The 10,395-nt window shown below is 47.1% G+C and overlaps 1 protein-coding gene across 1 annotated transcript in view; it reads right to left on the reverse strand.

Moving 5' to 3' along the window:
* fam20ca (FAM20C golgi associated secretory pathway kinase a) overlaps positions 1-7,846 on the reverse strand; it is a 38,290-nt gene extending 30,444 nt beyond the window's left edge. The window contains exons 1-3 of the mRNA XM_008287930.1: positions 6,648-7,846; positions 5,978-6,162; positions 2,637-2,715 (exon numbers count right to left, since the gene is read on the reverse strand). Coding sequence (XP_008286152.1) covers positions 2,637-2,715; positions 5,978-6,162; positions 6,648-7,198 — 815 coding nt within the window. The 5' untranslated portion in view covers positions 7,199-7,846. The remainder of the gene's footprint in view (positions 1-2,636; positions 2,716-5,977; positions 6,163-6,647) is intronic.
* Between the last annotated feature and the right edge of the window lie 2,549 nt (positions 7,847-10,395).

The following is a 10,395-nucleotide window of genomic DNA, read 5'->3' on the forward strand; positions in this document are numbered from 1 at the left end:
CTGCATAGCTGGACCTCTTTAAAATGATTTGCAATAACCAGCATGGAGGACATCTGTATGTGCTCGATTGTCAGGGTTTGATTCTCTCTCTCGAGAGAATGGATCATAAACATTTGGGTAGCATGAAAAAATCAGAGGAGATCATCTATTTGTGGGAGAAAACAAGCCATCATGACCCGAAACACTTCACCAAATTGCCGTTTGAAAGCTAAATTAGCATCTTCTACTCCGCTGTGGGCTCACACTTTAAATCACCAAACACGATCATAAAGTTAGTTAGACAGACGAAACAAAGCTCCAACGTTTTCCCAGAGCTGCACACAGAGAACATCTTGTGGAGGTGTCTGGCAAGCTGTCAGCCTGTGCAGTCTCCTGGCCCCTGGCAGTGTGGAGATTTGCATTTGGCTCAAAGGAGGACGAGAACATCAAAGGCGCTCTGAAGCACCACTTGATGCTGCACAATGGGACAGGTGAAGACAAAGCAACGCAGCACAGGAACGCTCTGAACTACTGTACCCACAATGCACTGCACTTCCTAAAATAAAAGTGGGACACATCAGTGCTACGACAGAAACAACAACAAAAAGGCTCGTGATGTGAAAGCAGAACAAAGGTTAGTTTTCTACATTATGTCTCTCAGAAAACTCTGATATTTTTGTATTTCCGCTCTGAGGACGTTTGTGTAATATCTGTAAACACTAGAGACGGATGACTGTGGCAGTCAAAGCAAAAGGCCTGAATAAAATATGACAGGCTAAATAAAGAGCTGCAGGAATCTGTAGCATATAATTCAGAGACTGACATGTAATTACTGTCAAAACAGTTTCTGACAACAGCTGAGAAAGACTGCTTCAGTTACATCCACTGGAGGAAATCAGCTTTTTTCTCTTGCCTTTTGAAGCCTGCTGGACAGCGTTACACACCCAGACCTTGCTATTATCATTTTAGTTGTAATGCAGACTTTATGGCACATAAAACTGAATCACCTGCCGTCTGGACTCATAACTCGGAGCCTGAAATTTGAATTTAACCAGCTGGAAGTCTCATGAAAACATGCTATTCCAAGACAGTAAAATTCAGAACATCTACCAATTTAAGTCTCAAATTTGACACGTCCATGATTAAGTATTTCTATTGCGTTGCATCATGTGTTCATATATTTTCATGGATAAATGTCACAGGGAGACACAGCCTGTACTACCCACAACAAGGCTTGACTTTCTGATGCACCAGCCTGGACGTGACCACGTTTTCTTCGCCTGCCTTCAAACTTACACTCATACACGGCACTCCAGCACATTGTCCGACTGTCCACGTTGCCTAGCAGCAGCCCCTGAGTCACGAGTCCAGTAACATCTATTGAGATTTACCCACGCAGACACATCCAAACCCAGGCTAACCTCTTTGTGACTGTGACGCCTGCTGGGCCTTGTCGTCGTCGTTGTCGTTGTTGTTGTTGTTGTTGACTTGAAAAGGTTTGCGTGTTTGAAAGCCACAATAGATGCTGAGATTGCCATCGTTTGAACCACAGTCTCTGAGGCTAATTTCGTCAACAATGCCTCATGTTTGAAAATTGACCTTGAAATGAAATGCCAAGTTAGGACAGAAAGAGGAACAACTGAGAACAGGAAGTGGAGGCTGAGCGGTGAGCCAGGCTGCCTCTGTTGGACCCCTGAGCGACGCCCTGAAGCCGGTGCACTCTGAACCCAACTTCCTAACAAAGCACAGAACTCCACTGTGATGCACACGTCTGAACTGCTCGTGGTTCTGTTCATGTATTGAGGGGTGATGCATCTCTGTGTTTAGGGAAGCAGAACAAGGAATATGAACAGCAAACTGTCCAGGCATTCCCCAACATGGACTCGCACGCCGAGCTCCTGTATCCGCCTCCTGTGACTTTGGCTGCCATGGCAACGGATTTGATGCACATGAAATAAAGGACCAGCAGATACAGGGCCAAGTTATGACACTATGAACTTTCAAAAGCCTCCTTCACCACTAGAACTCCTCCTCTCCCTCCCAGAGTCTAAAGCTCTCATGTAGGAAACCTGCATCCTGCATTTCACAGCATCAAGGCTCCTGAGCAATTACTTGTGATCGCAGCCCAGTTGGCCTGGACACTGTTTATCCGCGCTGGCATGGGAATTCATCTGGCAAAACCCAGACAGCTGAGAAGGAGGGTGTTTCTTTTTCAAGTGCAACGCGCCTTCGCCAGCATATATGTATGCCTCCCCAAAGACGTCTTCACGATGGCTCAATGCTCACTTTAATTAACACATAAGCCTGTTGATGTTAATTAAAAAGCAGACAGACGATTCCCCATCAGAAGAAGATCACACGGAGGGGAGAGCTTTGGCTGTGAACACACCGCTAGATGTACCAGCAGCACTTGGCACTTATTCACAGGAGACTTTGTGGAACCCTCTTGAAACGTATGCATTAGAACCGGGCGCATCAAACCGAGTCTATCAAACAGATATTGGATGGCAGCTAATTTATGGTGAAAATGCAGATTTGCTCAAATCTGAGAAACGTGTTTAAAGCAGAGGAACTGCTGTTGGATGTTTAATGTGGGCGCTCCAGCTGCAGCCACGGGATGGGAAACACGCAGGTGATGCAGCGACTGTGTGACTTACTTCATGGGCTTGAACAGCGCTTGTCCATAGTTCTGGAAAGTCATGATCAGCTTCAGCTGGGTGCCTCCTGATTTCATGGCTGGGAGGAAAACAAGTGAGATGTTAGATCACAGTCTGAACCGGCTGAAGCATAAACACACAGACACAAACACGTGGATGCACTCACACATATGCACAGCTGTTTCATTATTTGCCAATTTGGAAAATGCAATTTTGCATGAATGCATAATAGAGCTATCACATCTGCTGGCCAATTTAGCAGACACTGGATAATGAAAGTGCAGTTGTGACTGTTGGGAGCCGGGCGTGACCGAGTGCAAGAAGTGACTGAGAGCAGAAAGTGGCATGAAAAGCATCTGCTGACAACTCGGGCTGGTTCTCGGGTTGATGGAGGGCTGGACATGAAATGGACAATTTGTCGGCATGACTAATTCGCAGAGCGATTGTGTGTCCTTGCGTGCATCTCTACAACAACACATCACCAAGAGACAAACATCCTGTCTGTATTTCCACTGGTACGGTCTAATAAAGCACACTTAATGTATGCTTCCATCCATGTGTGTTTACGTGCAGATGCTTCACACTGCAACAAACCTGATTCTGACCAGATGTTTCTCTGCGAGTCGTCACGGATCACACACATTGTCAGCGACTTCTCGTGCATGTTAGACTCTCCACAGCCACTTCCCTCCTCGGTCCCACTAGCTGACCTCCTGCAGCCGGGGACAGGAGTCGGGGCATATGTCTCCGACTATCAGTCATGTCCACGGTGTCTCCCAGAGGGTGATGGAGACTCACTGTGAGCTTCCTGCCTTGCTCTGACTCAAACAAAGCGACCGCCAGGCCTGTCTAAATGCCTTGTGTTTCTGTCACAATGGACAGGCTTTCAGGGGATTTGCCCATTTATTACAGCGCATTAACTTGAGCATATTACACAACACGGCGCTTCTGCCTAACCCCAATATCAACATAAGCCCCCTGTAGTGGACCCACTTACTGACTGGATTGCTGGCTGAGAAGCTGCCTGCACTCTACCCCCTGCACAGAGCTGCCTTTTGTTTTTATTGACTCTCTTGCTGTTTCTCTCTGAGCTCACACAGTTTGTTCTTCTCTTTTTTTGTCCGTTCACGTCTTCCTTGTTTTCTCTCTGTTATGCTCTGTCTCAATTCATCTTACTCAAGGCTGGCAGGATCCCCATTCACCGTGACTCATTCTCAAAAGCGTTTGGATTTTGCATACAGTGTTGAACATAACAGCACAACCTACATAACCTCAGGTCAGCGTGTTTTCCTCACAACAGAGGAGGGATGGTGAGCGCAGGCAGAGCCAAAGAATACACTGGGAGTATTAGAACTACACATGTGACAGATTTGCTGAAGCCAGGTCAAGGCCCCGGAGTAATCTTTAAACTTGGTGCAGATACACAGCGAGCCTGAACCTCTGAGTGATTGCAAACAACTGAACTAATGCTGTGACCTTGAACTCATAAGCCACAATTCTTGAAGAACTGACCTCGATTCACCGCCGGCCTCCATAAAATTTGGTTTCTAATCGAATACCACAAAAAGGTAATCCCCTCTGAGAGACCTTGGCAAAGCTCGGCTGATTGTTTCTCTGGATTGTGTCCGCGCTGACATGCAATCACACACGACTTGAACAGCCATCTTTAAATTCTCCCATCTGTCTCAGGAGCTGTGTGTGAATATATGTGTTTGATCCGACCATCTATCCGCCTCGGCTTCTCCAAGAGACCACAAATAAATCCATCTTTGTTTCTGCAGCTTCTCCTCGGCTGCTCTTTCAGAGAGCTCCAGGCCTCAGCCGCCGCCATCAGATTCCCCTCCCGTGGCGTGATGATAAATCCATCCTGTTCTCACCTGTGCCACCTCACGGTACTCTGCCTATGATTTATGGCTTCAGCTGATGACTGAACAAAAGGCCACAGTCTGCCCCGACAGACACAGAGCAGGGAAGAGAGAGACGACGCTGAAGAGGGAAACTTTCTAACGCCGTTTGTCATTTCAGCGAGACGGATAAGCAGCGAGCGTGTGCACTAATTATGGGGTGCTGTAATGCATACTTCCAGGGACACGTTTCACCTTCTGTCTTTACAGGTGCGTCTGCAAACACCAGCTATGGCTGCAGCATATATTGTTTAGAAATGATGCACAAAGTGCTAAAGTGCAGGAGGAGACGTGCAGCATGAATGAGTGTGAGCTGCTGCCACTGATAACAATGAGACCGTGAACAAAGCTCCAGTGAGGAACACAATGAGCACCTCTGATCACACTGATAACCAACAGTCACCACAAGAAAAGAGCAAAAATGACAAAGAAGATGAACTATTTTGGTTAATAAGACTTAAAACTGACCCATATTTAGCAAAAAAAAAAAAACAAAAACCCTGACAATAATCAAATGACTTGCTTATTTTTGTCATTTTAACACCACGAGAAATATTTTATTTTAGTTTTCTCACTTTTTCATTGTCATATTTCTCTTAATGCTCACTTATTTTTGCAAAGAATTTCCACTCATCTAACATTAAAAGCAAAGTGTCTCCAAGTGACAGACAGTAATGAGCATTTAGGAATGAAAGCAGTGTATTTTCTTGTCATTACGTCTGCCTGCAGTGAGACTTTTTAGGCGTACGTGGTCTATTCCTGGTTCTCCATTTAACCATTCCATTTAGCATCACGGTGCACATTCAAAGCCCCTGATTGGACAGATGAAATGCTGCTTGTACACTGAGGTTTGGATGCTCTAACAACACTTGACTGCTACAGTGTTAAATGAGTTTCTGCAGAAACACGAACTTCAGATTATACCATTAATAATGATTATGTAATTTGGCAGCTGTAACACAACATGCTGGTCGAAACAAATATGCTCCCTTCAGCACCATCACACCCACATTATTTGATAAACATAGATTGCTGGGATCTATATCGAGCTCCAGAGGGAAGAGGCAGCCAACCATGGATTTATAAAACTTGCACATATAAGCAGAAATGCAATAAAGCACCAGATGTGTGCGATCACGACCTCGTCTGAGCGCACAGCACACTGCACACAGAACAACACTCATTATGGGATTCAATGTACGCCAGACAAGTCAGATGCACACAACTGGCTTTAACCAGCTTGGATCTGTCTCCAAAGCCTTCGGTCTGCTTTGTTTTTAATATAAATGTCTTCTATTTGTGTTTACACAGCAGAATTTTACTGAAAAGCCTCCTTCGGTTGCATTATATCACAGGATGGTGCAATCTTTATATTACAGGAAGGCTACCAGGACCCCTAAACATCCAACACACACCTTGTTAACACGACTGACTCACCCACGCTGGTGATCCTCTGCAGGACCAGGTCCTTCAGCAGGGCGTCCAGCACCGGGTTGTGTCTGGAGTACAGCTCGTAGCGGTTGATCCCGATGTGGAAACGCAGCCAGTTGGGGTAGGATTCAGCCGTCACCTCGCCGGTGGGAGAGAACTCCTCCTCATCCTCGTTCCCTTCCTCATTGTGCCTGAAAAAACGAGCGAGGAGAAGGTTTGACAAGAAGTCCTGGTGGCAGCTGAATCATTTGTTGCACTCTGCTAATGTGGACCAACTGTATCTGGATAATTAATGCAGAAGGAATTGGCACAGAAAAGTAGGTTAGGTGTTAATGACAGATGGTTAAAATGCAGCTTCACTGGCAAAGGGATTAAACCAAGAAGACGAAAAAAAAAACAGCAGGATGATAAATTATAAGTTGCAGGACAATAGGAGAGATGGGAGGATGCAGAAGCTGACAGACAGACAGACAGAAGGATGACTCATGATCTGTAGGCCTGATTGGACATTATTCAGAATAAACATCATTTAAAGGCAGAACAGAGACTTCCTTCTGGAGCAAACATGCAGTATTCTAGCCTTCACTTCTGTCACCAGTCTAACACGTTTACAGCAGTCTGTCTGTTCACTGTCCCACTTCCAGCCCTGAACTTTCATTAATTCCCATCAGCTTACCATCCTTGGTTCCCTGTTGCTTTGGGATAAAACCTGATGTCAGTGTTGACGTTAAACAAAGTGTCATCGTCCGTGAGGGAAGGAAGGTCAACCTTGTATAAGGGATGCTCGAACAGAGCAGCCAGCCGGGAGGCACCGTGGCCGGACGCGGTCCGACCTCCGCTCGCGTCCCCGATGAGCGGCTTGTGGTCGTCCGCCTTCCCCGCCGACGGTCCGGTCCGCCGGAAGGAGTCGGCTCTGTCCCCGGCGGCGGTGATCTTTTCCAGGGAGTGGGACGTGAGGTTGGAGCTCGGCTCGTTGCTGAAATCCTGCAGGATCCTCAGCGTGTGCTTGTTAGGCCAGCCCGCTTCAGCCGCCGACCTGGCGCGCTGCTTCGCCCAGCCCTGCGCCTCCCCGCCCGGGTGGTGCGCGCACTGACAGCCGCCGTCCCCGCTGTCCGCGCCGGCAGCCCGCTTCTCCAGCTTTGGTAACAAGTCTATCATGATGTGCATGGTGCAGGCGACCAGAAACACCATGAGTATGAGCACTCTGAATTTACGGAACAATATCATCTTCACATAAATCTGTTGTCTTGAGTCCGCGTCAGGAGCAGCGCACCTCACAGCGCCGACATGGGTGTCCAACAGGGTTCTGCGGTGGTAGTTTGGAGGTTTTCTCTGATCGTGGCACACATCACAAGCTCCATCATATGCCTGCACTCTTTACAACAGTTCGTGCTTGCGGACAGGTGGACGGACCTGGGGAGACACTTCACTGGCAGCAGCTCCACAACAACTCTTCATTCATCGCGCTGTTGGACAGAACACAGTGTCAGGAGGACGCAGGACGAAATGAATCTTTCAGCGGAGGAGGGAGAAGGGAGCGTGGTCCCGTTAAAAGCATCGACAGTCTTCCTCAGAGCTGCTCCTGCGCGTCGCTGCCAGCTCCGACAGAGATGTCATAACTAGAGGAAAGTAACAGCAGGGATCGATGAGCTGTCCGCGAAAAAACGCAACCTTCCTGGTGTTCAGGATAAATTCATGATCAAACAGGCAAATCCACAAAGGCTCCAGGATGCTGCTTCCTGACAAAGCCGCTGCTGTGGGCGAGCGTCGGTGGAGTGGAGCCGGAGCCTGAGCGGCAGGTGCGCGGATCCTGGCTGTGATTTGTCCTCTCAACACTCCTGCCTTGTCTTCCTTCCAAGTGCTCACCCAGGGTGGGTGTGTTAAATATTATGATCGCAGCCCTCTGAGCCCAGCCTCGGTGGCGTCATGAGGAAGAGATTGGCTGCGTGTGCACATACAAGCAGCGCTGGTGACATGAGAGGCGAGCTTCAGGGATGAGACGCTGAAACCCTGTCAGGCTGCAACTCCGCTGTGCGCAGCCAGAGGGCGTGAACGCAACCAGAACCAGAGCCATACAGCCTGTATGTGGAGGACAGTGTATTCTACTGTACGTCCTCCTTCAAAGGTGGTCCAAAGAGGGCTCCGTGCGCCCTGAAGGGGCCTTGAGGTTGAGCCAAGGGGTCACCAGCAAAATGAGGATTTACATTCACGACAAGCATTAAAAATATTATACTGGCACAAAAGTTATCATTGGGTGGAACACAGGGCTCTAATGGTGACCACCTGGGAGTGTAAAAGGGTTTGAGAGATTCTTTAGACCACTTTAAAGGGACGTTTGGCTGCAACAGAAGCTGACCGAGAAATAGTAAACAGTATTATCAGGGATGAACTGTTTTTGTCAGCAGATATCTTGTTGGTTTTATCAATACAATAATATATGAAGAGATCCATCCATTATCTATAAACTGCTTAATCCTCACTAGATTTGTGTGTGTGTGTGTGTGTGTGGGGGGGGGGGGCTGCTGACTCAGGGTGAAGGCAGGGGTTCACCTGGACAGGTAACCAGTCTATCACAGGGCTACACTTAGAGACAGACAACCAAGCACACTCACATTCACACCTACGGACAATTTACAATCACCAATTAACCTCAGCATGTTTCTGGACTGTGGGAGGAAGCCGGAGAACCCGGAGAGAACCCACGCTGCACGGGGAGAACATGGAGACTCCACGCAGGAAGATCCCAGGTGTCCTTACCGGGACGCCAACCGGCGACCTTCTAGCTGTGAGGCAACGGTGCTAACCACTGATCCATCTTGCAGCCCTTATATGAAGAGTTCATTCACAAACACAGATAACTCCATCTTCACTAACCTTCAGAAAATTCACTTTTTCCATCATCTACCTGCGACACCAATCAAAATTATCTGTTTTTGCAAATGAACTCTTCACATTCAGCTGTAAATTGTAAAACAACAAACATGTGACAGATCTGCTGAGAAAAACAGCTCAAAGAAAGATTACATTTCCAGCCGCCACCTGAATCCACATTCAAGCATCACTTCCTGTCGCTCTGCTTTGGTCTCCACTGAAGATGGACAATAAAATAAATAAAAAGGTGTCCTTGACTACAGGGTGTGTGACTGTAGGTATGAGGCTGGCTCATGCAGTTTGCTTCTCCACCATTATCAAAATCACCTTGACTACAGGAAACTACAACACTCTCCAGTTAGCAACCTGGCACACTCCAGAGTCGACCTTTAGTCCAGTAAGACATCTTTATTGCCTTCTTTTTTTTTTTTTTACTGAATTAGCCATTTTAAAGACATTTCTCAGCTTTCTACAGCAAATGAAACACCAAATACTCACCTGTCACTCTTCTGAAGGGACACTGTTGCTGCATCCTGGGCTAAGCTCCGCCCAGCCAGACTGAGATTGGTTGTAAAAAAGCACAAACCACCCAGAATGATGAAGAATCCTTCTGTTCTGCAGGACGCGCTCACTGTGCAGGACAACTTGAAGTAAACAAGCTTGCAAACAGACGACCACAGACAAGACATCCGCTCACATGAGAGCAATTTGAAAACACAAAGATTGCAATAAAAGAACACAGCCGAAAAGCGGTAATTGCTGTTGCCAGTCAGTAGCCGGCTGTAAAGGCACAAAGGCACATCATGTCAGAAAGAAGGAAATGACACATAAAGCAAAAACTGTTTATTGCTGTGTACACTCAAACATCTACACTTTAAAAAAAAAAAAGTCTGCTGTGCTCTTGAAACAGTCAGTAGATGCTTTCTTCACTGAAAACGCATCGTTGGTTTGTCTGAGCTTGTTTGCAGGGAACGGCTGTCTGCAGTTTTATTTTGGGGGTTAGTGAGAGTTGAACACTGAATACTGAAAATAAACATTACGGTATACAACGTCTGGAAATCAAAAGAATGAAAGGAAGGCAGCAGAGTCTGAGGACACCGTCACTCATCTGCTCAGATACGTTCAAATGCAAATAAAATGCATGTAAAGTGCATCAGGAGGACATTAACTCACAGTGTGGTATCTCAGCTGGGTCGAGCCCTTCTGGTACGAACTGTTTTACAGTGTTTGGTCTGAGGTGAGCTGGTGTGCTTGAGCTGCAGCGAGCAGGAAGGTTTGAAAAGACAAGCAGGTGAGAGAAAGCAACGATGTCGAGTTACAGCGGAGACGTTTTAAGGCAGGAAGGGATTGTTTGAACTGCAAAACGCCTGTAATGTGTAACTTTAATAAGCACAGATGAGGTTTTAGGGTTTAATTAACGAGCAGAGAGCAGCTTTAATCGGAGGGTTTCTAATCAGGTCGTCTATCGTCCGCCATCATCGATCGTCTGCTGTGGACGTCTTGCAGTCACAACACACCCGCCTGCCTTCTCAGAGGCTGCTTCTTTTTCCTAC

Source organism: Stegastes partitus, unplaced genomic scaffold (genome assembly GCF_000690725.1).
Source record: "Stegastes partitus isolate 25-593 unplaced genomic scaffold, Stegastes_partitus-1.0.2 Scaffold528, whole genome shotgun sequence".
Taxonomy (NCBI): domain Eukaryota; kingdom Metazoa; phylum Chordata; class Actinopteri; family Pomacentridae; genus Stegastes; species Stegastes partitus.